Consider the following 27,604-nt stretch of genomic DNA (forward strand, 5'->3'; position numbering starts at 1 on the left):
TTTTGATATCACCTCAGTATATAGTAATGCTCTAATGTGATCATTGTGCAACGTGTTTGTGTGCTCTTAGGACTTTGTGGAACCTATGGGAGGAAGCGGCTTAATAGTTCTGTAACTAATCTAAACGAGCCCAAAATGTAGTTTTCATATTCTCACAACAGGTCAGCTGCGTCTCTGGCGGAAAACAAATTGACGAGGACCAAACTAATAAATTCTAGTTTTTATATTGTGAAATGCTAGACCCCTATAAATCACGTTAAGAGACTTGTGACAATGGGTGTGAGCGAGTGGAGTGACCCACAAAAGACTGCGGTTTCACTTCTGGGGTTCTGTTGGAGTAAATTGAAGCACTGTGTTTTAGATACCAGGCAATGTGCTCAAAATAAGGTTCTTATGTTTTTCACAATAAGATTTTTTTTTTTTTAACTAAGATCTCTGTTCCAGATGGAATATTACAACGCTGTGTCATAACCTATTGTTCTGATGACTGATATACACAAAGTATGTCATCACCCAGCTGCAAGTTCAAGCCCTCCTATTCACATGTGAATGAATTGACTCATTTGTGTGGCAAAATTGAAGCAGATCTTCATCTAATACTCAAGAAGTGCATCATTGTACAACACCATTACCAGTTGAATGAGATAATTTGTCCTATTGCTAATTGTTAGGGATGCAAAGAAAGGGTAAATTGGTGGTAACATTCGAAGTTTACCAGTAAACTACCAGAATTTGGTAACTTTCCATTTTTAGGGGGAATTTTATTACATGACATTGGGTACTTCAGATTATCACAGGTGTCTGTAATTATTTCTGTCCCTCATCATATGTAAAACATATAAAATAATACAAAAATATACAAAGAATAATAACATTTGAATGACAAGCTGTAAAACATTTACCTAAATATAAACCATCAACTTCAAACCATCAGTGAATACCATTGGTGTTTGATTTGAGGGTTTCAGCATGAAAAATCATTTATATATATATATATATATATTTTATATATAAAGTTGAAGTCGGAAGTTTACATACTGTACACCTTAGCCAAATATATTTACACTTAGTTTTTCACAGTTCCTGACATTTAATCCTAACAAAAATTCCCTGTCTTAGGTCTGTTAGAATCACCACTTTATTTTAAGAATGTGAAATGTCAGAATAATAGTAGAGGTAATTATTTATTTCTGCTTTTATTTCTTTCATCACATTCCCAGTGGGTCAGAAGTTTACATACACTCAATTAGTATTTGGTAGCATTGCCTTGAAATTGTTTAACTGGGTCAAACCTTCCTGGTAGCCGTCCACAAGCTTCCCACAATAAGTTGGGTGAATTTTGGCCCATTCCTCCTGACAGGGCTGGTGTAACTGAGTCAGGTTTGTAGGTCTCCTTGCTCACACACGCTTTTTCAGTTCTGCCCCCAAATTTTATATAGGGTTGAGGTCAGGGCTTTGTGATGGCAACTCCAATACCTGGACTTTGTTGTTTTTTTGCCACAACTTTAGAAGTATGCTTGGGGTCATTGTCCATTTGGAAGACCCATTTGCGACCAAGCTTTTGCTTCCTCACTGATGTCTTGAGATGTTGCTTCAATATATCCACATGATTTTCCTCCCTCATGATGCCATCTATTTTGTGAAGTGTACCAGTCCCTCCTGCAGCAAAGCACCCCCACAACATGATGCTACCACCCCCGTGCTTCACGGTTGGGATGGTGTTCTTCGGCTTGCAAGCCTCCAACCTTTTTCCTCCAAACATAACGATGGTCATTATGGCCAAACAGTTAAATTTTTTGTTTCATCAGACCAGAGGACATTTCTCCAAAAAGTACAAACTTTGTCCCCTTTTTTATGGCCGTTTTGAAGCAGTGGCTTCTTCCTTGCTTGAGAGGCCTTTCAGGTTATGTCGATATCGGACTCGTTTTACTGTGGATATAGATACTTTTGTACCTGCTTCCTCCAGCATCTTCACAAGGTTCTTTGCTGTTGTTCTGGGATTGATTTGCACTTTTCGCACCAAAGTACGTTCATCTCTAGGAGACGGATGACGGCTGCGTGGTCCCATGGTGTTAATACTTGTGTACTATTGTTTGTACAGATGAACGTGGTACCTTCAGGCGTTTGGAAATTGCTCCCAAGGATGAATCAGACTTGTGGAGGTCTACATTTGTATTTTTACTTGTACTAATACTACTGTTACAGTAATATGTTGTCCTCCAACAGGTGGCGCTATTCCTAGGCCACAGCCAGCACCCATTATTGTAGTGTGCTGAGCAGAGCAGTGCTCTAATGTATCTGTCAGAATACTATGCTTATACAATTGATTTACATTTTTCCAGGCTGTATTTTCAATGGAACAGGATTCCTTGAAGGAACTTTAAATTCATACTCAAATAAATCACGTTTCACTCAAGGAAGGGTTTTGTTGAACAAGGGATATGGTGGGCTTAACTAAGTGTTATTTTATCATTAAAATCATGTTTGGTATGCAGAAAAGATGAATATGTTATTACAATGTAACAGCCAGATCTCTTTTCAAGCATCGTGAAAAGGTCAGGACAAGAAATGTAGTGGTTGAGTCTTGCAGTAAAATATCCAAGCACATTATATCCCCATTGTGCACCTGACATGGCCAATATGCAGATGCCTTAAACCTGTTTAAAATGATGGTCAACTCAAGTTGATGACGGATGCATCAGCTGACTATAACAATCCAAGAAGAGATCCAAATCCTTCTCTTACAGTATTGTAGCTGTTTTGCAACGTACGCCCGCTGCAGGTATCAAACCCGGATCTCCCAGCCCGTAGGCCTGCTATACACTGCTCCAATAAGGATGAAACCTTTAGAGGTTCATTTTAGTATATCTTTTACCTAAGAGAATATGTTTTCTGCATCTGCACTGTAAATCCTTATGGTAAATCTCTTAAGAGAGCATCTCCCCCTGCATCATAACTCATAAACCACAAAGGCTTCACCACTGCAGGCATTATGTACAGTAAATATGTGGTCTACAGTGTACTTGACCCAGTGGGCCATATGAACCCTCTACCAGCCTTCTATCTAGAAGGGAAACTTCTCTCTCTCATGCAGTTTGCAGATGTAAGGAATATTTGATGATATTGCCCTTCTAATTTCGGGATTAGGGCTCCACCACAAATGAGAGATCACCACAGTAACATCATAGAATATAGATATCCCCGGTCCAGAAAACCACAGGGCAGGAGAGAAGGGAGGAGAATGACGCACATTGTCATATATATAGATGGAGTGATTCCACCTCTCCTTCCTCCAGAATGGAAAGAATGTCTTGATGGATCCTCCCCTGCCGAACGCATGCAGAGGAAGAAAACAAAAACAACTCACTCACTGTGACAACCTCATCAGAAAAATGTAGAATAGGAGATTTTGGTTTCATTTTATGTGCTAGTCAAAATACAAGTAGGCCTACTGTTAATTAACAAGTAGGCCTACTGTTAATGTATAAACCCATAGAGTAGTATTCATTCAACATCGCTGTCATCTGTGACATTGCTGTGTAAGAGTGGGTCATATAATGACATAATACAGAAAGCGTCACAATAAACGTCCCAGAAGGTTGTGTTTTGAGCCGTGAAAACAATGACATCATATCCTCCTTCAACCTGCTAGTACTCAACTCTGACACAAGATGATATGATCAAAAGGAACTTGGGATTTTCGTTCATTCATGATTACCACTACTGAGGTGGTGGCACAGGGCTTAGCAACAGAGGCAGTCCTGGGAGTCTGGCAGCACAGTTGTCTCTTAATGGCAAGTGGCCCTCGTCCCCCGATTCCCAAAGTTTTCCGTTTATTTTCATGTTTTGTTCCCGAACTTGGTGCAAGGCAAATGTATATCATTAGGGCCAGCTGGTGTTTTGGTAGGTTACTTGACAGTTATAATAAAGCTGGAGCAGAAGCACCAAATATGTCTATTGTTCACTGTCTGACTGCCTAATATGGTCAGATGCGATTGTGGTCTGAAAATGTTTTGGGATAAACTCGAACTCCTCCTCAAAAGAGACCAAAAGAATGCAAATATTTAATTTTTCTGACTCTCAAAACATTGGTCTACCACAGGTGCAAGTTTTCCATACCAATTAGCAAGTGCTCCACCCACAAATGTTCCATCAAAATATACTGGGTACACATAAAAAAGGCACATTAAAATGGGAGTGATTGTCTTTGATATTCAAAGCTTTAATTGAAACCAGGCCTCATGTGGAATTACAGAGCAACTGTTTTGACTGCTCCATGGTTTTCATCAGTGAAGAAGGGGATTCCTGACTGATATCCTGAGAGGAAAACTACATTTCCTCAGGAGGAAAACCAACCAACTGACAGACGACATAGCACGTCATTGTTTTCCATTAGCTTTATGGTCAATAGACATTCAGGGCTTTTACTTTTTTCAATCTGTAATGAACACTGCAGGTCAAAGGATCACAAGCCTCTTCTCTCTCTCTCTCCCACTCCCTCTACCACATTTGCACAGTATCCTGCACCTCACTCACATATGGTAGGACTGGACTGGGTAAGCATCTGGTAATCTTTGTTTTAACTTCTCAATAGTCTCACCAGGCTACGGTCTAGTGTGTGTGTACTCAATCTTCTCCAGTTACAGAGTTGCTGGCTGCTCCTCTGAGGTTACGTGGACAAACCGTTTGGGATTGTGGAAGGGGTTTCCACAAAATAGGTGTTGTCCAAAAAATCCTTGCGGTTATGGAAATAAACCCACAGAAAGAGAAGATGATGGAGAGACACGGATGGTAGAGAGAGAGAGAGAGAGAAAGAGAGACAGACAGATAGAGAAAGACCTGCATGGTACATGAATAGTAAATCTTGGACATTTTCTGATTTATTGTAAAAATGCAGGCACTAGAAATGTGCCTGCTTACGGGTCTGGGCAGAAGAGATGTAGTCATTGTTTGTGGGCATCTGTACGTTGTTGTTCGTATGTATAAGTTTGTATTTTGTAGAAAAAAATAAAAAATAAAATAATACATCTTATAATTTAAATGGAATCAATCTGTCTACCATGTGTACTGCTTTCTCTTTCACCCCACTGTGTCCTCTGTGTGAAAGATGTTCACAAATCAATGCAAAATTACAGTAAAAGGATTATTCTCATCATCTGTGCTTCTAAGAAAACAGTGAACACCATGGCAAGAAACACTCAGGGAGAGTGGAATAAGGTCAAAACTTTACAAGAAGTGCATTTGTAAAAATCTGACAGACGAAAAAATGAGAGTGCCCACGGCCGGCCCACTCCTTAAGCAGGTTTAGGTGGCCGCCTATGGTGGCAGATTGACGAAGGCAGCATTTTCTGAGCTAAACTGACCAAGACGCAACTCCAACAACAACACATAAAACCTCACATAATTATGTACAAAAACAATGCCCATTTCTCTCAACCAGTGGCATATGGGCTTTTTAGGTGAGCGTTGATGCCGCACTTAGATAAGCAGTGCCCACTTTGTCAGAGGTGCAAAATATTTTGCTTGTCCATTCCCAGCGCGCCTCTCCAGGGTGCTGTTGGAGAGACGTATCTCTGCAGTGCACCACCAACATTCAATCAAAAAAATTATCTAACGTAAATCATGTAGCATATATAGGAAATGGAATAAAGAGTAAGTGGTGTTTTCTGTAGCCTACAGACTATTACACTATGACAGTGTAATTATACTATGACAGTGTAATGATCATGCAGGTTTCTCCGATCAAATAGCTTAACTCAAATAGCCTAACTAAATGGTGCTCAATCAAATAAAACATGTGCTGTCATGTTAACAAACAACATATCCTAAAAAAGGCCAGTTCAAAGTAAGGCTGCATTTATTGTAGTTGTGGATTTTAACAAGGCTAATCTGAAAACAAGGGTCCCTACATTTTATCAGCATATCGAATGCACAACCCAGACTGGCAAAACCCTGGATCAATGTTATTCTAACTTCCGTGACGCATATAAAGTCATCCCCCGCCCATCTTTTGGAAAATCTGACCACGACTCCATTTTGTTACTCCCAGCCTATAAAAGAAACTATGCTGGTCCCACCAATCTGATTCCACGCTTAAAGATTGCTTCGATCACGTGGACTGGGATATTTTTCCGGATGGCATCGAACAACGTGGACTGGGATATTTTTCCGGATGGCGTCGAACAACAACATTGATGTATACGCTGATTCGGTGAGCGGGTTTATTAGCAAGTGCATCGGTGATGTTGTATCCACAGCGACTATTAATACCTTCCCCAACCAGAAACCGTGGATTGATGGCAGCATTCACGCAAAACTGAAAGCGCAAACCATTGCTTTTAATCAGGGCAAAGCGACCAGAAACATGACCGAATACAAACAGTGTGGCTATTCCCTCCGCAAGGCAATCAAAGTAGTGTCACAATTCAACGGCTCAGACACGAGAGGTATGTGGCAGGGTCTACAGTCAATCACAGACTACAAAAGGAAAACCAGCCCCGTCGCGGACCACAATGTCTGCTCCCAGACGAACTAAACAGCTTCTTTGCTCGCTTTGAGGACAATACAGTGCCACTAACATGGCCCGCTACCAAAACCTGCAGGCTTTCCTTGCATCCAAAGAATACCATACTTACTGTGAAGCATGGGGGTGGAAACATCATGCTTTGGGGCTGTTTTTCTGCAAAGGGAGCAGGACGACTGATCCGTGTAAAGGAAAGAATGAATGGGGCCATGTATCGTGAGATTTTGAGTGAAAACCTTCCATCAGCAAGGGCATTGAAGACGAAACGTGGCTGGGTCTTTCAGCATGACAATGGTCCCAAACACACCGCCCGGGCAACAAAGGAGTGGCTTCGTAAGAAGCATTTCAAGGTCCTGGAGTGGCCTAGCCAGTCTCCAGATCTCAACCCAATAGAAAATCTTTGGAGGGAGTTGAAAGTCCATGTTGCCCAGCAACAGCCCCAAAACATCTCTGCTCTAGAGGAAATCTGCATGGAGGAATGGGCTAAAATACCAGCAACAGTGTGTGAAAACCTTGTGAAGACTTACAGAAAACGTTTGACCTCTGTCATTGCCAACAAAGGGTATATAACAAAGTATTGAGATACATTTTTGTTATTGACCAAATAATTATTTTCCACCATAATTTGCAAATAAATTCATAAAAAATCCTACAATGTGATTTTCTGGATTTTTTTCTCTCATTTTGTCTGTCATAGTTGAAGTGTACCTATGATGAAAATTACAGGCCTCTCTCATCTTTTTAAGTGGGAGAACTTGCACAATTGGTGGCTGACTAAATACTTTTTTGCCCCACTGTAGTTTGCAGTAAAAATCATGAAAAGTAAAATGTATGTTATTTGGGTCATATGTGACCTCATCCTCTGCTGTTCGAATGGTCATGATTGTACGCTCGGACTACTCTTGTTGTAATTGGTAAACAAGCAATCTACTAGGCCTATTGCTATACTCATGGTATTTCTGTTTAGTAAAGAAAACATATTTTTTTATCTCCCGAGTATAGTCCAAGTTCAGTTTGGCTTTGGCTGCTTTAAGTTGACTCCAGGAGGTGCTGTCTGGGGATTGTTCATGTACTTTTTCACAGCGTTCCAGCTCCCTCTCAAGATCTAGCCTGTGTGCTTCCAGTGCTTTTTTCTTAGAGGAAGCATATGCAATTAGATGACCTCTTAGTGTGGCTTTGGCAGCATCCAACATTGTGGCCGGAGAAACAGGAGAGTCTATGTTGTCTTGTGTGTAGTTGTCTATCCATTTAGTAACCAATGTATGGAATGCTTCGTTTGATAACATGAAGGTGTTGAATTTCCAGCTCTTTGACCTCGGGATGATTTTGCAGAGGTCAAAGCGGCGGTGGAAAAGGCATGATCTAAAAGTGCTATGGGTCCGATTGTTCACGTGGCTGAATTTATGAAAATCTTTGGGGACAAAATGTAATCTATACGGGAGTAGGTATTTGGGACATTAGAGTAGTATGTCTGTCCATACATGAGCTATTAGTCTCTCTCCAGGCATCTATCAGTCCCATCTCTTTAGTAAGACTTCAACATCTTGCTGATCTAGGGTTTGTGGTGGGGACTTGAGATGATTTGTCCAGGGTTGGGTTGACGGGTACAATTAAAATCTCCAGCCAGCCTTCAAAAAGGAAACACAATGCTCATTGAACAGGGTTATAATTTTTTTGACATGAAAGCAGGAGTATCTGTGTTTGGGGCGTATATGTTTAAGATAGTAATTGGTTGCCCATACAGTGACCCAGTTATCAGAATAAATGTTCCCTCCGGATCAGATATGTTTTTGTCAATTATGAATGGAACATGCTTATGGATAAGTACGGCTGTGCCTCTTCTGTTTGATTTGAAAGACGAGAAATACACCTGTCCCAACCAAGCTCTGCGAAGATGAGCATGTTCGGCATCACAGAGGTGTGTCTCTTGTAATAGCGCAATGTCGGCTTTGTCCTTTTTTAGAGCACATAGTATATTTTTCAGTTTTATTGCATGACCTGGACCATGGCAGTTCCATGTCCGTAGATTAAAGGTACTAGTCAACGTCATCGAAATAGTAATCAAACTCTAGTGCAACTCATCTCTGGGTATAGGTGGATGTAAGGGTGCGTGCTGGTGGCAGGGTAGTCAGGCGCAGAAGATAGAACTTGGTATAAAACGGAGCAGTTCAATAAGTGCTCAAAAACTCAGAAAACCAAAATATACAAAATAATACAAGTGGGTACAAAACCTGTCGCACACCAGAACATAACTTGCACAATGCTTACAAACAAACAATCACAGATAAGGACAATGAGGGGGAACAGAGGGTTAAATACACAACATGTAATGAATGGGATTGGAACCAGGTGTGATACAAGACAAGACCAAAGGAAAATGAAAAGAGGATCAGTGATGGCTAGAAGGTTGGCGACTTCGACCGCCAAATGCCGCCCGAACAAGGAGAGGGATCAACTTCGGCGGAAGTCGTGACAGCGGATAATAGTTACAGCTGCGATCACATAAAATTAAAATAACTGGTGTACATAAAAGAATCTCTGAACATCCCAGCCGAGTTACCAAACAACTCGAAATAACCCGTTGGATTTATTTAACCCCATGCTCAGTCTCAATTCTGTGTTCCGGATAAAAACGTGAACAGTTAGCAATGCACAACATCCCCCCCCCCCCCCCGAAGAAATGCCTCATCCTCTCCGCCACGCACTAAGTAAGTGACAACGTAGCCCTCGTCCAGACCGCAGTAAAAAAGAGGCAGAAAATAAAATCAATAGATCAGCCTACAAATACCTCCCCCAAAGGACATAGGGCTAATCGTTTGGACCAATTAAAACATAAATGTTGTGGCAAATCCTTAACAGGGATCTATAGGATAAGTTGTTAATTTTTCTTAGAAACGAAATATCAACAGGATAAGGCTAGAGGTATAAAAATGACACATTGACACTTTCGTTAGGTCTGTAAATGTGTCGTAATCGACAGCCTATAAATGGTGGAGGCCTATGTGAAAACGATAACTACAAATAATAAAAATAATAAAAAAGGGGAAATAAAAGTAGGCTGAAAGGTTAGTAGGCCAAGGTTAGGCTATAGAGCCAATCACTCTCAGCTAAAGGAAAATAAATTGTAATGATGGTGACTACAGTTGAAGTCGGAAGTTTACATACACCTTAGCCAAATACAGTTTTTCACAATTCCTGACATTTAATCCTGGTAAAAATTCCAAGTCTTAGGTCAGTTAGGATCAGCACTTTATTTTAGAAATGTGAAATGTCAGAGAGAATGATTTATTTCAGCTTTAATTTCTTTCATCACATTCCCAGTGGGTCAGAAGTTTACATACACTCAATTAGTATTTGGTAGCATTGCCTTTAAACAGTTTAACATGGTTCAAACATTTCGGGTAGCCTTCCACAAGCTTCCCACAATAAGTTGGGTGAATTTTGGCCCATTCCTCCTGACAGAGCTGGTGTAGCTGAGTAAGGTTTGTAGGCCTCCTTGCTCGCACACGCTTTTTCAGTTCTGGCCACTAATTTTCTATTGGATTGAGGTCAGGGCTTTGTGATGGCCACACCAATACCTTGACATTGCTGTCCTTAAGCCAATTTGAAGACCCATTTGCAACCAAGCTTTAACTTCCTGACTGATGTCTTGAGATGTTGCTTAAATATATCCACATCATTTTCCTTCCTTATGATGCCATCTATTTAGTGATGTGCACCAGTCCCTCCTGCAGCAAAGCACCTCCACAACATGAAGCTGCCACTCCCGTGCTTCACGGTTGGGATGGTGTTCTTCGGCTTGCAAGCCACACCCTTTTTCCTCCAAACATAACGATGATCATTATGGCCAAACTGTTCTATTTTTGTTTCATCAGACCAGAGGACATTTCTCCAAAAAGTACGAACTTTGTCCCCATGTGCAGTTGCAAACCGTAGTCTGGCATTTTTATGGCGGTTTTGGAGTAGTGGCTTTTTCCTTGCTGAGCGGCCTTTCAGGTCATATCGATATAGGACCCCGTTTCTTCACAATTTTCTGTCATTTTTCAAGCTGTTGAAAGGCACAGTCAACTTAGTGTATGTACACTTCTGACCCACTGGAATTGTGATACAGTGAATTATAAGTGAAATCAGTCCGTAACCAATTGTTGGAAGAATTACTTGTCATGCAAAGTAAATGTCCTAACTGACTTGCCAAAACTATAGTTTGTTAACAAGAAATGTGTGGAGTGATTGAAAAACAAGCTTTAATGACTCCAAACTAAGTGTATGTAAACTTCTGACTTCAACTGTAAATCAGACAGTGTCACCAGCAAAGCACCCCCACACTATCACACCTCCTCCTCCATGCTTCATGGTGGGAACCACACATGCGGAGATCATCCGTTCACCTACTCTACACGAGCAATAGACATTAGACCGGTGGTTGGAATCAAAAATCAAAAAGTTGGACTCATCAGAACAAAGGACAGATTTCCACCGGACTAATGTCCATTGCTTGTGTTTCTTGGCCCAAGCAAGTCTCTTCTTCTTATTGGTGTCGTTTAGTAGTGTTTTTTTGCAGCAATTTGACCATGAAGGCCTGATTCACGTAGTCTCCTCTGAACAGTTGATGTAGAGATGTGTCTGTTACTTGAACACTTGTGAAGCATTTATTTGGGCTGCAATATGAGGTGCAGTTAACTCTAACTCATTCTCTGCAGCACAGGTAACTCTGGGTCTTCCTTTCCTGTAGCAGTCCTCATGAGAGCCAGATTCATCATAGTGCTAGATGGTTTTTGCGAATGTGACTTTCAAAGTTCTTGAAATTTTCCGGATTGAACGACCTTCATGTCTTAAAGTCATGATGGACTGTTGTTTCTCCTTGCTTATTTGAGCTGTTCTTGCCATAATATGGACTTGTTATTTTACCAAATAGGGCTATCTTCTGTATACCACCCATATCTTGTCAAAACACAACTGATTGGCTCAAACGCATTAAGAAGGAAATGAAATTCCACAAAGTAGGTGACTACCTCATGAAGCTGGTTGAGAGAATGCCAAGAGTGTGCAAAGCTGTCATCAAGGCAATGGGTGCCTACTATGTAGAATCTCTAATATAAAATATATTTTGATTGGTTTAACACTTTTTTGGTTACTATGTGATTCCAGGCCAGCATCCGGGAGTCGCCTCTTCACTGTTGACGTTGAGACTGGTGTTTTGCGGGTAGTTTTTAATGAAGCTGCCAGTTGAGGACTTGTGACGCGTCTGTTTCTCAAACTAGACACTCTAATATACTTGTCCTATTGCTATTTTGAGCCTGTAATCGAACCCACAATTGCTGATGCTCCAGATACTCAACTAGTCTGAAGACAGACAGTTTTATTGCTTCTTTAATTAGCACAACAGTTTTCAGCTGTGCTAACATAATTGCAAAAGGGTTTTCTAATGATCAATTAGACTTTTAAAATGATAAACTTGGATTAGCTAAGACAACGTGTCATTGGAAGACAGGAGTGATGGTTGCTGCTAATGGGCCTCTGTATACCTATATACATATTCCCTAAACAATTTGCCCTTTCCAGCTACAATGGTCATTTACAACATTAACAATGTCTACACTGTATTTCTGATCAATTTGATGTTATTTTAATGGACAAAAAAAATGTTTTTCTTTAAAAAATAAGGACTTTCTAAGTGACCCCAAACTTTTGAACGGTAGTGTTATTATATTATTTTTGTTTATACTTTAGCTGCGCTTAATTGAGTTTGCCTGGTGTAATGGAATCAATGGAATAGTCTCATGCGTGCAAAATCCTCCCCATCAGGCGCTCCAGGCAGCTTCGATCAAACACTGGGAGTGTTTGAATGAAAACTAATACAATTTGAACATCAGCCTACGTCACAGTCTCTCTGACCTGACCTTCTTGGTCCACACCCTCATTAAAGGCGCAACCCTTTAATCTGGCACAGCTTTACTTTGTCAAACATGCTCCTGCAGTCCCTGCATTCATTCTGTTGTGCACAACCTGTAACTGATTTTGTCCGTCTCTTTATGTATCATTTGCATTTGGAAATGTTTAAGTGCATCTGGACAATGATTTCACAGGTCGGTTGTACTGTCAGGGCTCTGCTTACCATGCTGGCCAGTAGCCAAACAGAGCAGAGCACAGCGGATGACTGAGCTCCCTTTTCCCAAGTCCCATCCAGACGCTGCGTGCCCCGTCATGCAATTGAAATGGAAACCCCACATTCAGCTGTGTTTGTTGTGTTTGTTATGGTTGTGCCGTTGGCCCTCTCGGTGAACACACAACATTGTCACACAACATTGTCACAACGTAGCTATAACGGCGGGGCAATATTTCAACAACAATCAGTTTGGTCAGCTGCAATTACATCATTAGGCGGTCAAACAAGTTAGAACCAGCAGGCATAATAATTTGGATTATTTATTTGGGTAGGTGTTCTTAGGCAAAGGCAACACACCATTTTGCAACTATTCCTTATGCACCTGGACTTCTAATACAGCAGTTTAAGTAAAGTACCTGTAAGTGTGTTGTTGTAATGTTTGAACTTGACCACATCCGAGTCTGGTAGAAAGAGAGTATGTCAATGATTGGCCGAGAAAGTGCTACTTGATTTGACAATAGCCTATAGAGCTTTTATAATGTATCTATTAATCATACAAAGCATTTTCAGAATAATAGCTATATTGAATAGTAGTACTTTGGTGAGATGGGATTATTACTCTGGAGAGCACTGAACTCCAACAACACTAATGGTTGTTTATCTATTTCCCTCCAAAAAATGAAGAGCAAGACACTCGACTATCCTGACACGAACCCAATCTCAACCCCGGGGGGGGGGGGGGCTATGATATCTCCTGCCTTTATCACTCTTCACCAGAGGACACTACACCCTAGTACAACAACCCCATTCCTTTTTCTTGTTTATGTCCATTCACTGTCTGCCATCATCATTCCACTATCCATAACTGCTACTTTTGCTCAATCCAAACACTTCTGCCGCTACGTGTGCAAGTATCTCTCTGACCGGGCAGAGCGGCAGGGCATCACCATCTCTGGCTGCAGGGTCATTTATTGTGGGAGCTAAGTGTTTCCATTTGCATCAAGAGCCACTAAAAACAGTCTCGCTGAAAGTTTCTGGGGGGCCCACTCGTAAAAGTACTGATGCGGTGTGAGCTGGCTCCCAGCCTGACAACCTGTTTGGGGAGCAGTATAGATGTGATTTTAATGAATACATAATCCAGTCATCACAAAAAGACCCCGTCCCTAGCTCCTAACTCTTTGCCAAAGGTAGGCTACACTCCTGACCATTGTGTTTTCATTCAGCAGACACAAGAGAAGTGTGAGGCGTTTTTAGGGTAGGTTTCAGAAAGAAAACAAGAACATGTTTATTTGGGAAATGGTTTCCAATTCCCTGTAACTGTTCCATAATATGAAAGAGTAGAAATGAAGATGGGGCAGATTTAAAAAAATATATATATATCATTACGAAGAGGAAAATAAGGAACCCAAAATTGGAATGAGATAGAGAAAGAACCGTGACTGTCAAATTGTGGGTTGATTTTTTAGCTTACAATATGAGGGTTGCTCAATTAGAAGCCCATTGACAAATCTAGTTCAGAGTGAAGCATCGGTTAACATATCTAGAATGTAAAGTTACACAAATCGATCACAACAAAATAGTGAAAACTTTACATACAGCTTCAATAGAAATAAGAGACCAGGCCCAAGTACTGAAACTTCACGAGGTCTAATAATTGTCTATCAATTAACTGCAGCCCAACATTCCATTGAATAAGCAACTCACTGCTGCCCTCTTCTGAATCTACAGCCAACAAGTGTCATGATCATACATAACTGAGACACCACTCATTAGGATACTATCTCAAAGGAAATTTACCCATTATCAGTCCTTCAACAACAATGATTAAATTTCCCTATATTTAATCATGAACAGTGGCACTGCTCCTTGAGAACAATTAGAATCTTGTATATTTTAAGATGTTTACTGTGTAAATATTAAATAATGGGTAACAATCCCACATTGATTTACTTTTCAGCTAAAACCTACCTGTCACTACATACAAGTCAATTTAAGTTTAAATTGTGATCACACAATTGTTTCAGCTGTTCAATACAGTAGGCCGGTGCTGTTCACACACCAATGCTTATGGAGTAGTAGACCTTCATTCGAGTTGCTTCAGAAAGACCAGACCATGGTTGGAGTTTACTTTGGCCGGGGCGACTCGCAGTTAACTCCCTCTAGCAGAGATGAGAGTCACTCTCTGAATAAAGAGAAACGGAAATCCAACAAAGTGCACCTCCGTCTGAAGACCAAAGAAAAGATAACAATAACAAGTGCAAGAGGTATATGATATCATTCTGTCTCTCAGCATCTGGGAAAGTACCACATTAATACTAAAACATAGGGCATCTTCTGATGGGATTGCAATGGGATGTTAAATTAATTTGAAGCCAAATCCTCATCAACAACAACAGGTACACAAACAGAAACCAAACTCTTACCACTACTTTTATGACATCAGTCATTGAAGTCAACTATGGAGGAATGTTATAAAAATGGATTGAAAACACATAAAATGCAATTCATGTACTGTAAGTTTACAGCAAACGTATTGTAAAATGTGTATAACACAATTGACTTTCAACCAAAGCCATCTATAAGAAGTGGGTGTCATATCTTTTCTCTAATAGAAAGGGAACCAATTCACCACCCCCCGGTTGGACTCAACCACCTTCCAGGAACTTTTCCTTCCAGTTCTAACATTAACCAACAGGCCTAATTTCCTGAAACTGGAGCCTCCCTCTGCGTGGTGGAATGAACACAGCAGCAGCAACACCTGCACCAGTAGGAGACCAGCCAGGACGTGAGTCAAGAGTCCAACCATTACAGACACACAGACATACTCTAATAGTATAGTGCTACACAGGAATAAAATAATATTGTGTATTTCTCTCATTTCCAATTAGAGACCTTGGAATCCATTCTCAAAATGAATCACCTTGATGAATATAAACATCAAAATCCTTACCGACTTTAACAGAGTTTCATTTGCATGATAAACCGAAAAATTGTCAGTTAAATATTTTACATTTACCAACACTGAAAACATGTATTATTTTACTGATGCAACCTGTGGTAATATTGCCACGGTAACCTAAATACAAAACAATGGTAAATAAATAACAAAGGATGTCATGAGAGATGTCTTGAGCACTATTTTTACAGAAAGCAAAAACAACATCCAACTCTGACTTGGTATAACAATCACATGGCTCCTTATTTTTGAGAGCAGAGAGCAACCCACATGTGCCCTGACAGAATCCCGCAGCCTTTGTGAAGCTCTTTCCAAGCAGAACTTGATTGATTGGCTTTCAATTGAGACACGCTCCTTGTTGGAAAGAACGACCTCACCACAGGGACAATCTAGTAAACAGACTTGGAAGTCCAGGCCTGCATGGTGTCTCCATACCATCCGCTAGGAAGGCAACGCCGGATCTCATGCATCTGTGGTCAGACCAGACCGACACCACTTCCTTCTAAAGCAGGGCTGCTTCGAAACCACGGCAGTATGTGTTCACTCTCTCCCTTCTTCGCCTTTTTTTAGAGGCTAAGAATGCACATAACCATGTGGTATGCTTCTGGAGTTCGGGACACCGGGTCTCCCAAATGAATGGAACTGTTTATCGCTCAAATCAACAACAGAAGAAACTCTCTCCAGTTCACCATCTTTGATCAGACTAGAAGAAGTGTTTGGTATAACCCCCTTTTCTCCGGCAACAATTTTCTTGTCATATACAGTGCATTCGGAAAGTATTAAGACCCCTTGACTTTTCACACATTTTGTTACGTTACAGCTTTATTCTAAAATTGATTAAATAAAAATAAAAATCCTCAGCAATCGACACACAATACCCCATAATGACGAAGCAAAAACATGTATGCAAATGTATTAAAAATAAAAACAAATACCTGACTTACATAAGTATTCAGACCCTTTGCTATGAGACTCGAAATTGAGCTCAGCTGCATCCTGTTTCCATTGATCATCCTTGAGATGTTGTTTCAACAACTTCATTGGAGTCCACCTGTGGTAAATTAAATTGATTGGACAATGATTTGGAAAGGCACACACCTGTCTATATAAGGTCCCACAGTTGACAGGTGCATGTCAGAGCTAAAACCAAGCCATGAAGTCGAAGGAATTGTACGTAGAGCTCCGAGACAGGATTGTGTCGAGGCACAGATCTGGGGAAGGGTACCAAAAAATGTCTGCAGCATTGAAGGTCCCCAAGAACACAGCGGCCTCCATCATTCTTAAATAGAAGACGTTTGGAACAACGAAGACTCTTCGTAGAGCTGGCTGCCCGGCCAAACTGAGCAATCAGAGGACAAGGGCCTTGGTCAGGGAGGTGACCAAGAACCCGATGATCAATCTGACAGAGCACCAGAGTTACTCTGTGGAAATTGAGAGAACCTTCCAGAAGGACAATCCTATCTGCAGCACTCCACCAATCAGGCCCTTATGGTAGAGAGGCTAGACGGAAGTTATTTCTCAGTAAAAGGCACATGACAGCCCGCTTGGAGTTTCCCAAAAAGCGTCTAAAGACTCTCAGACCATGAGAAACAAGATTCTCTGGTCTGATGAAACCAAGATTTAACTCTTTGGCCTGAATGCCAAGAGTCCCATCGAGAGGAAACCTGGCACTATTTCTACGGTGAAACATGGTGGTGGCAACATCATGCTGTGGGATGTTTTTCAGCGGCAGGAAGACTAGTCAGGATCGAATCAAAGATGAATGGAGAAAAGTTCAGTGAGATCCTTGATGAAAACCTGCTCCAGAGCTCTCAGGACCTCAAACTGGGGCAAAGGTTCACATTCCAACAGGACAACAACCCTAAGCATACAGCCAAGACAACGCAGCTTCGGGACAAGTCTCTGAATGTCCTTGAGTGGCAAAGCCAGAGCCCGGACTTGAACCCGATCGAACACCTCTGGAGAGACCTGAAAACAGATGTGCAGAGACGTTCCCCATCCACCCTGACAGAGCTTGAGAGGATCTGCAGAGAAGAATTGGAAAAACTCTCAAATACAGGTGTGCCAAACTTGTAGCGTCATACCCAAGAAGAGGCTGTAATCGCTGCCAAAGGTGCTTGAACAAAGTACTGAGTAAAGGGTCTGAATACTTATGTAAATGTGGTATTTCAGTTTTTTTAAGTTTTTTTATTAGGAAACATTTAAAAAATCCTGTTTTTCTTTGTCATTATGGGGTATTGTGTGTGGACTGATGCCAATTATTATTTTTGAAATACATTTTAGAATAAGGCTGTACCGTACCAAATTGTGGAAAAAGTCAAGGGGTCTGAATCCTTTCCGAAGGCAATGTAACTCCTTACATCTTTAGTGTAGGATCACATCCCAGTGATGGACTCAGACCTTTGAGAGGTCGCCAGTGTTCTTTAAAAATTAGTTTAGCTTCTTCCTGAGTCATTAATGAGAGTACAGCCACCCCACCAAATCGGGTTAATCTGGGCTTTTGGCTCCTGGTGGTCCCCTCTCTCGTGAAAGCTAGTGGCCACTACCTGTGGCCACATCTTCGGTGGAGAGCTCCGGCCCCAACAGGGGCAGTGAGCAGATCCCAAACTAACTCCTGGTGCCAACAGGAAGTAATAACAACAGGCCTGTTTACTCTGCACTCACTTTCATTCAACAGGCCAGGGACCGACACGCATGGGGAACTTTCAATAGTAAATAGCTTCCACTTCCATCTCGTTTGCCATAGTTATGACAATCTCCATGCCAATTTGTCACATGTGAACCCTATTATTATTGGTGTTGCCTTGCTTTGCCTTTCTCCGAGTGTTGTTTTGTTGCCTGTTTTTTTTTCTATTCATTATCATTCTTAAATTAATAAAGGGAACTACACTGAACCAAAATAAACAACATGCAACAATTTCAAAGATTTTCATTAGTTATAGTTCATATCAGTAAATCAGTCAACTTAAATCAATTCATTAGGCCCTATACTATGGATTTCACTTGACTGGGAATACAGATATTTACAGTTGAAGTCGGAGGTTTACATACACCTTAGCCAAATACATTTAAACTCAGTTTTCACAATTCCTGACATTTCCTGACAAACATTCCCTGTCTTAGGTCAGCTAGGATCACCACTTCTTTTTAAAAATGTGAAATGTCAGAATAATAGTAGAGAGAATTATTTATTTCAGCTGTAATTTCTTTCATCACATTCCCAGTGGGTCAGAAGATTACACACACTCAAATAGTATTTGGTAGCATTGCCTTTAAATTGCTTAACTTGGGTCAAACATTTTGAGTAGCCTTCCACAAGCTTCCCACAATAAGTTGGGTGAATTTTGGCCCATTCCTCCTGACAGAGCTGGTGTAGCTGAGTCAGGTTTGTAGGCATCCTTGTTCGCACACGCTTTTTCAGTTCTGCCCACACATTTCCTATTGGATTGAGGTCATCGCTTTGTGATGGCCACTCCAATACCTTGACATTGTTGTCCTTAAGCCATTTTGAAGACCCATTTGCGACCAAGCTTTAACTTCCTGACTGATGTCTTGAGATGTTGCTTCAATATATCCACATAATTTTCCTTCCTCATGATGCCATCTATTTTGTGAAGTGTACCAGTCCCTCCTGCAGCAAAGCACCCCCACAACATGATGCTTACACCCATGTAATTCACGGTTGGGATGGTGTTCTTTGGCTTGCAAGCCACCCCCTTTTTCCTCCAAACATAACAATGGTCATTATGGCCAAACTGTTCTATTTTTGTTCCATCAGACCAGAGGACATTTCTCCAAAAAGTACGATCTTTGTCCCCATGTGCAGTTGCAAACCGTAGTCAGGCTTTTTTATGGCGGTTTTGGAGCAGTGGCTTCTTCCTTGCTGAGCGGCCTTTCAGGTTATGTCGATATAGGACTCGTTTTACTGTGGATATAGATACTTTTGTACCTGTTTCCTCCAGCATCTTCACAAGTTCCTTTGCTGTTGTTCTGGGATTGATGTGCACTTTCACACCAAAGTACGTTAATTTCTAGGAGACAGAACGCGTCTCTTTCCTGAGTGTTATGACGGCTGCGTGGTCCCATGGTGTTTATACTTGAGTACTATTGTTTATACAGATGAACGTGGTACCTTCATGCATTTGAAAATTGCTCCCAAGGATAAACCAGACTTGTGGAGGTCTTACAATTCTTTTTCTGAGGTCTTGGCTGATTTCTTTTGATTTTCCCATGACGTCAAGCAAAGAGGCACTGAGTTTGAAGGTAGGCCTTGAAATACATCCACAGGTACACCTCCAATTGACTGAAATTATGTCAATAAGCCTGTCAGAAGCTTCTGAAGCCATGGAATATTTTTTTTTAATTTTCCAAGCTGTTTAAAGGCACAGTCAACTTAGTGTATGCAAACTTCTGACCCACTGGAATTGTGATACAGTGAAAATATAAGTTAAATAATTGTTGGAAAAATTACTTGTGTCATGCACAAAGTAGATGTCCTAACCAACTGGGACATTTTCAGCTTCCAGAAATTGTGTACAGATCCTTGCGACATGGGGCCGTGCATTAGCATGCTGAAACATGAGGTGATGGCAGCGGACGAATGGCATGACAATGGGCCTCAGGATCTTGTCACGGTATCTCTGTGATTTCAAATTGCCATTGATAAAATGCAATTGTGCGCATTGTCTGTAGCTTTTGCTTGCCCATACCATAACCCCACAGCCACCATGGGGCACTCTCTTCACAACATTGACGCCAGCAAACCGCTCGCCCACGCGACATCATACACGCTGTCTGCCATCAGCCCGGTACAGTTGAAACCGTGATTCATCCGTGAAAAGCGTTTGAGCATTTGCCCACTGAAGTCAGTTACAACGACGAACTGCAGTCAGGTCAAGACCCTGGTGACAACAACGAGCGTGCAGATGTGCTTCCCGAGACGGTTTCTGACAGTTTGTGCAGAAATTCTTTGGTTGTGCAAACCCACAGTTTCATCAGCTGTCTTCAGTGGCTTCTCTCAGACAATACCGCAGGTTAAAAAGCCGGATGTGGAGATCCTGTGCTGGCGTGATTACACCTGGTCTGCGGTTGTGAGGCCAGTTAGACGTACTGCCAAATTCTCTAAAACAATGTTGTAGGCGGCTTATGGTAGAGAAATTAACATTACATTCTCTGGCAACAGCTATGGTGGACATTCCTGTAGTCAGCATGCCAATTGCACGCCCCATCAAAACTTGAGACATCTGTGGCATTGTGGTGTGTGTCAAAACTGCACATTTTATAGTGACCTTTATTGTCCCCAGTACAAAGTGCACCTGTGTAATGATCATGCTGTTTAATCATGTTCTTGATATAACACACCTGCCAGGTGTGGAGAAATGCTCACTAACAGGAATGTAAACAAATTTGTGAACAAAATTTGAGAGAAATAAGCTTTTTGTGCGCATGCAATATTTCTGGGATCTTTTATTTCAACTCATGAAACCAACAGTTAACATGTTGCATTTATATTTTGTTTCAGTATCAATTGCCTTTTATGAACTGGGCGGGTCGTACTGTACTACTTAAAGCCATTCGTCTGTATTTTATGTAAATCTGTTCTATTGGATAATTACACGCCACTCAAATACTTCCTCTGCTCTCTACAGTACAGTAGCATGGGGAGCCTTGGGCATTATTTGTACGGTGAAAAGCATTATTTACCAGATATTGAGTTTAAATAACAGTTTATCGCAAGTTCACATATGATAGCGAGACAATAATTACATTTGAATAAAACATCCGAGTACACTTCAGCATAGAAATATGCAAGTCATTCATATACACATAAGATTATACAGATATTCCTAAATCCAGTGATAATGTCAGAGAGACAACCTATTGTGAGTTACTCCCTGCTTTCTCTAGTACGGAACATTATGGTATAGAAATTGACTTAAGAGTAGGGGCTCTGTAAAGTAGTCCGTGTATTTCAAGGGACTTTGCTACATGTTACATACCCACTGCATACCTCACAGTTCTACTGATCCCACTCGATGCATCGCTTTACTCAGCAGAAACATGGGAACATGCAACACTTGGAGCTGGAGGGAAACCATGTGCATGGAGGGAGGGGGATGGCTTTACTGACACCTGCAACTGAAAAAGAAGAAGGAAAAAACACGTGTGACAATCGCTCCTCACTGTGTTTTAAGTACAACATCAGAAACCATGGATTACATGTGTGACAGAGACCATTATGTCTGTCCAACCTCCCGTCAACAACAACCAAGTTTGGATATATTCATAGTTTGTCAGTGCAAAGAGGACGATATCTCCACAAAGTGCTGATGAGTGAACGCTTCCTCACCTTGGTGTAAATAATATCTAGTGGACTGGTCAGTAATTACCACATTGAGAGGAACATCGATTTCTACTATATTTTACACGTTATAATGAGGTAAGGGTGTATGACTACACCTGAGGCTAAGACTTAACTTTATGTGATACAACGAAGCAGATGGTAAAATCTGGTTTCAAGGTTATGGAACCTCAAATATAGAGGTACAGTACAACAACTTTCTAACAGAATACATTTGTCGTAAGGCAATAGCAACTCGGTGCATTTCTGCATTGCGTTGTAAGTGAGTTAGTTACAGCAGCCTTTTCATGCGGCAGGTGTGTTTGTCTATGTGCATGGTGGCCTGGTCCGTAGAGGTGGTCAGAACATCCAGGCCCTCGTCTTGCCTCTCCAGCTCAGTCTCAGCCTCCAGAGCAAGATTTTTCAGCTGCATTAGCATCTGAGAGAACAGGGAGAGAAACATATAGGCACACACACACTTGATTTAGCTTGTGGTTCGCACTTTTGGATCCATTTCTTCTGTTTCACTTTACAGGGCAAAGTAAATCAAGTGCAGCTCAAGTATTTGACATATGTATTTGACCTAGGTCTGTGGGAGTAATTTTGTTTCTTGTTGTGGGGGAAAAAGTGTCTTGTCTAGGCGTTATGTCCTGAGAGGAGAGGGAGTGAGTCAGTCAGTGGAAAAGACGGGGGAGATGAGCAGAGAGGAGGAATAACACTTTCTTCTCAGTCATAATTCTTCTTCCACTGCCTGCCGGGGCCAAGGAGACAGAAAGAAAACGATCTATAATAACTGAATTTACATCGCTAGGTCAAGACACAATCGCCATGTGAAACAATATTTATGTGACTAGTATATGATACTCAAGCACATGGTGGTTTGACAGAGGTGCTCCTCTGGTCATCGATAACAAACAAGTCAAATTAAATGTTATTTCAACTTTCCATGTGTTCAGGGAATTCTGCAACTCCATCTCCAAGCTCCAAAAACTGTGTATGTAATGGTCAATGGAACATCTAAAATAAACTGCGTTGTGCCAAGCAAAATCTAATAAACATTCACTCCAAACTCCACCGTGGTTTCTGAACTAATATTATGTTATCCTACACATGCTCACACACACCCATTGACATTATGTACGTTTTCAACTGCCAGTAAGTGACACAGAAACAATGTGCACAGGACCTTTAACTCAGTCCTACTGCTCAAGTTCAATATCATCACACCACACCTACTGAAAAGTAGGTTTGTTTGGGTGTATTAACTTAGTCAGATATGTTAGTAAAATACACGCAAGTTTTAAAAAGCAGGCTAATAACCTCAGCAAACTGATGAAAGGTGAGGTGAGGTGACTCGTAGGAATTTGTTTAGGACATAAAGAACTGTAAATATTTAACTGATTTGAACAATAAACCTATTGATAATCTGTATCAAATATCTTTTGACAAAAGGGTCTATTTGCTATACACTTGGGTAGGAAATAAGATTGAAAGTGGCTCTCAACGAGGGGCTCTTACTATAGGTTCTAATCATGATATGAATGACTTCAAGAGAAGGGTTGGGTGTGTCAAAAAGTGTACTATTGTATCACTTGAGAAAGTGGCAGGCTTTGTAGTTCAAAAGAACCATTAAGACTTATCAGCACAACATAATAATCCATTGATAGAGAAAGAATACACATCCCTGAATTGTACACAGACTAATTGAGAAAAATGTCACTTACATGATCGATTTGTTTGTAAAATGATTATATATAAAACTATATTGAGATACAATCGTATTGAGACCATTCTGAAGTGGTCAATACTTAACTTGTAATACCTAACTAACTATTCCGTTGTAAACGCAGTTTCCACAAAAGGCTCATTCAATCTTAGCTTCATTCAGTTTTAAAGAATTGCTTATGGGACAGTAAGAACCATCCATGTCTGGAGAGACTGTAGCCTATGTTTCAGGAGGATTATGAAAATGACAACATACCTGTAACGGTTCACCAACCAATTACATATGTGGTCTTAGATATACACAAAATGTTGTGTTATGAAGAGGTTTAATATGGAATACAGCATTCTGAGAAAGTTATAATAATGTGTTAAATAAAAAATAATTGACTGCATTTGCGTCACTGTTTATGTCTCGCGACCATAGACCATGTATGGAGCTCACCCTGTTCAACATTATGGCTATGAATGGAAATACTTTATACACTGTCTGACCAGAAAAGTCGACCAAATAACTGGCCATGTATCTTTCCCTCTCTCCTCTCTCTCTCCTAAACACATTGGAGTTTGGTTTGTGGTCTCACCGACTTACATATAAAATATAATTTGACAAATCTAAATCATTACAGTGAATCTCTGTTTGGAATGGAAATACAGCATTTATCTTCCCATGATTTCCATGGGCAAAGTTATGCTTGTTCTTTAAAACCTGCTATTGAAATGGAATACCTTTACTGAATCGTAACATGGTTATTAAATGATGCATTTCCTCTACATACAAAACAGGTGTCTACAGGACAGGTATTAAGCAGAAAGAGAGACAATGTAAGGGCAGTATAAGTTTAGACTGCTTTAGTATACAGATGGAGAGATCTCTCACCTGTCGGAGCTCCTGAACCTCAGCCTGAGTAACCTCTGGCTTAAGGACATGTAGATGCACCTGGGAAAGCTCTCCTCCTGGGACCGTACTGGGGACCTCTGTCTCCTGGTACTGCTGCAAGCCTGCTGCCAAGGAAGGGGGACAGAGATACAGTGAGAAGGCAACTCAAACAAACAAATGATCATCCTATGAGCGTAACAGTATCCCCATGATAATGTATGGGGGAAAGCTCATAACATAAAAGGCAGAATTGTGTAATAAATCAATCATCTAGAGCAGGGGTCAACATAGTTATAAATCATTTGTATACAGCAAAATTGACCGCAAGAATCCCAAACAGATATAGTATTTGACAAACACAGAATCTTTTAAAACCTTGATTACACTGGAATACGACCGCCAATGTCTCTCTAGTTATGTGTGGGAGCACTTGGGAAAAGATTTCCTAAATTAAAATACACTTTGAGCTGATATCCTGGGGATTTTACAGTCTTATGTCAAACAACAAAAATGATATATGTTATAAATCAGAAAACTTGGGGTGCCAAATAAAATGATCTAGAGTGTATCGTGACATTTGAGCCTAAAGCTATTTCAAAGATGTATATTGAACTAATGCTAAAATACAGACCTTTACTGCCACTTGGTGGTCAAATACAAACTAATGTACAATACAAAATAAACAAAGAACAACTGCCTGTGACTTCAGAGGTGAAATCTACAGTTCTTACCTGCATTCCATATTAAACGTTGATTCTGGTCACCTGGGGTTGTGGCTGGGGTCGTCTTAAAGGCAGAGTACTCACTCGTGTACTCTACCTTCTTCTTATACTGCATCTCTAGCATAGACATGGCCTCCGGCATTTTAGCCGACAGGAGTCTGAAGCATATGTCTGGCTTCCCTATGAACCTCTGCCTCACACTGATCTCATAAGGGTTGTGCACCCGGATGTCATCCACCTCGTCCCTCTCAAAGCGGTGGAGGAGCACATAGTTTGTGTCTCGGACTTCTAAAGAGGAGACCATCACCATCAAGCAGCCAGGCTTCAGGTCCGAGTCTCCACCTCTGGAAACGATGGCTGGTATGCTGGTGATCACTCTGTGCTTGCCTGTTGCTGTTCCCTTACAAGTGGCCTCTCTGGCAGCATACTTAGCATTGGCATCTTGCTGACTCTTCCAGGGTAATTTGCCAAAAGGCCACCAAGGGGGAGACTGCAGTTCAGACAGTAGCCTGCGGAGTGAATGGTGACAGAAGTTAGAGGAATCCATGCAATTCAGTGATGGTTCACACAAATCAATCTTCTGGATTATCGCTATCCAATCTCAATTCCTTACTATTATAGATGAACCAATTACATGTAAATAGAAAGGCATCAAAATGTCTGACAATATCCATGGCAAGCTACAATATTTGTAAACATAAAAACAATAAAAAAGTTACATGACAAGGCCCAGAGGTAGAATAGAATATCAAAATCCTCCTTACTTGTCTGCCACGCCCAGATCAGAGTCGATCTTGTCCAGGCCCTGCATGACGTTATCAAACTGCTCTCCCTGGTGGTGGAGGACATTCCCTGTGTCCTCTAGCCGTCTTTGAGCCCCTGCCACCAGGTTAATCAGCTCCCTCCCCTTGGTGGGCTGTGCCTCGGCCCCCTGGACCTCAGTAGAGGGGGACAACAACCTCTCCTTCCAGAAATGCTCCAGGACATTGTAGACCACCAACCGGTTGGGCCTCAGTGAGCCGAACCAGTGCTTGAGATTCCCCTGTTCCAACACAGTCAGAGTGCTGAAGATGAAGCTGGACGACTCCATCTTGATCTCCATGATCCTGGTGAGGCGGAAGCCAACCAGGTTCTCTTTGCTCTGGTCTGAGGTGAAGCGCAATATGGTGCGGGTCAGGGACAGGGTCCCGGCCTCCCAGCGCTTCTCGCTATTGATGTAGTAGGAGCCTGGCCAGCTGTGGATGGGGATGTCTCGGTTTGGGCTTGTCATCTTGACTTGGCTTCAGATGCTCACTTAAGTAAAGAGGGGTGAACATAAATTCAGATGTTATATTAGAAATAACAGAGTATTTGAATCAAGGTCAAGATGTTAATCAAGATTAAAGATTAGACCCTAAACCTTTGGAACTATTAGCTAGGTATTTCAAGTAGCTAGCTAGATGTCATCATGGTAATCAATTAACTTTGGGCTAGTTATTTAGACCTACTGCATGGCAGTAACGTTACAGCTAGAAACATACGTTACCGTGTAATAGTTAACGTTACTTTGCTAGGGCCACTGTGTATATGCTAGCTGGCTATTAAAACATGCACAATCATAATACGCCAGGAAGCTATCTAACGTTAGCTAGTTATCCAGCCAGCAGCCATCTTCATAAGCTTACCTCTAAAATAAAATAAAATATATTTTGCATTAAGTTACATTCGTGTACAAACTAAAGAATAGCTGTAACCAAACAAAATAGCGAGCGACCATTCAACGTTCATGTTTTCGTTTACTTTTTAGAAACCTGGCACGTGAGCTCCTGCAGGGTTATGACTATCCCAGGAAATCAATGGCAACAATTCTGCAATGTTGGGCAAGGCGCTAATATTATCGATTGTGCAAAAGTCATTTTTATTCGAGTACAGTTGAAATATATATTTCAATCTGTCAGTTTAATAATTTGTCAAATTAAATAAAAACACCTGTTTGCAGGCGACTGATTTGTTTAGGAAGTGGAACAACGGCAGGTTCTCAGTACAGACATGTTTACAGTCCGTCTAGAAACAATGATCCTGCTACCTTAAATGTGTAGATTAACATGATTGTCTAATTTCGTTGCTTATATGTACTACATAAATTGTATTTTTAAGACAACGTTGAATTAGCAGACAATATCCAAGATGTACGGAAACAATAAGGTGAAAAAAATAAACAAATATAGCTTTGTAATTAATATTGGGCTTGTGCATCGATAAATGTGTTCCCTTGCAATGCAAACTGAATATCATAGCCATAGCATGTAAAATAGAAAGCTATTTGTAGGTTCGAATAAACGAACCAGACCCTCCTAATTTTCGACTTATCTTTGT

General features: G+C 41.0%; 1 protein-coding gene across 8 annotated transcripts; it reads right to left on the reverse strand.

Annotated features, from left to right (window-relative positions):
- Nucleotides 1–12,859: 12,859 nt before the first annotated feature.
- On the reverse strand, nt 12,860–27,288 carry snap47 (synaptosome associated protein 47). Of its 8 annotated transcripts, XR_004206357.1 has the most exons (7): nt 27,029–27,180; nt 26,014–26,542; nt 25,259–25,758; nt 24,528–24,652; nt 22,222–22,364; nt 21,596–21,723; nt 12,860–14,853 (listed from the first exon to the last, which is right to left on the reverse strand). XR_004206357.1 is itself a non-coding variant. In XM_031810201.1 (6 exons), the coding sequence occupies exons 2-6, from the start codon at nt 26,517–26,519 to the stop codon at nt 21,708–21,710; spliced, it is 1,287 nt and encodes a 428-aa protein (XP_031666061.1). In that variant the 5' UTR covers nt 26,520–26,542; nt 27,218–27,288; the 3' UTR covers nt 21,037–21,707. The 8 variants fall into 8 exon arrangements, 6 of the variants coding, with proteins under 6 accessions (XP_031666061.1, XP_020323298.1, XP_020323299.1 ...); XR_004206358.1 differs by lacking the exon at nt 27,029–27,180 and adding an exon at nt 27,218–27,288 and having other exon boundaries at nt 12,867–14,853; nt 21,596–22,364; XM_031810201.1 differs by lacking the exons at nt 12,860–14,853; nt 27,029–27,180 and adding an exon at nt 27,218–27,288 and having other exon boundaries at nt 21,037–21,723; nt 24,528–24,649.
- Between the last annotated feature and the right edge of the window lie 316 nt (nt 27,289–27,604).

The sequence above is a fragment of the Oncorhynchus kisutch genome, linkage group LG30 (genome assembly GCF_002021735.2).
Source record: "Oncorhynchus kisutch isolate 150728-3 linkage group LG30, Okis_V2, whole genome shotgun sequence".
Lineage (NCBI taxonomy): Eukaryota > Metazoa > Chordata > Actinopteri > Salmoniformes > Salmonidae > Oncorhynchus > Oncorhynchus kisutch.

Bases quoted from the DNA above. Each gene is read 5' to 3' on its own strand.
- snap47 (XM_020467709.2), bottom strand. From the start codon at position 26,519: ATGACAAGCCCAAACCGAGACATCCCCATCCACAGCTGGCCAGGCTCC. The intron at 25,759-26,013 runs GTAAGGAGGATT...TTCACTCCGCAG, and splicing joins GATCTGGGCGTGGCAGACAA to GCTACTGTCTGAACTGCAGT. The intron at 22,365-24,527 runs GTGAGAGATCTC...CTGTTCTCTCAG, and splicing joins AGGTTCAGGAGCTCCGACAG to ATGCTAATGCAGCTGAAAAA.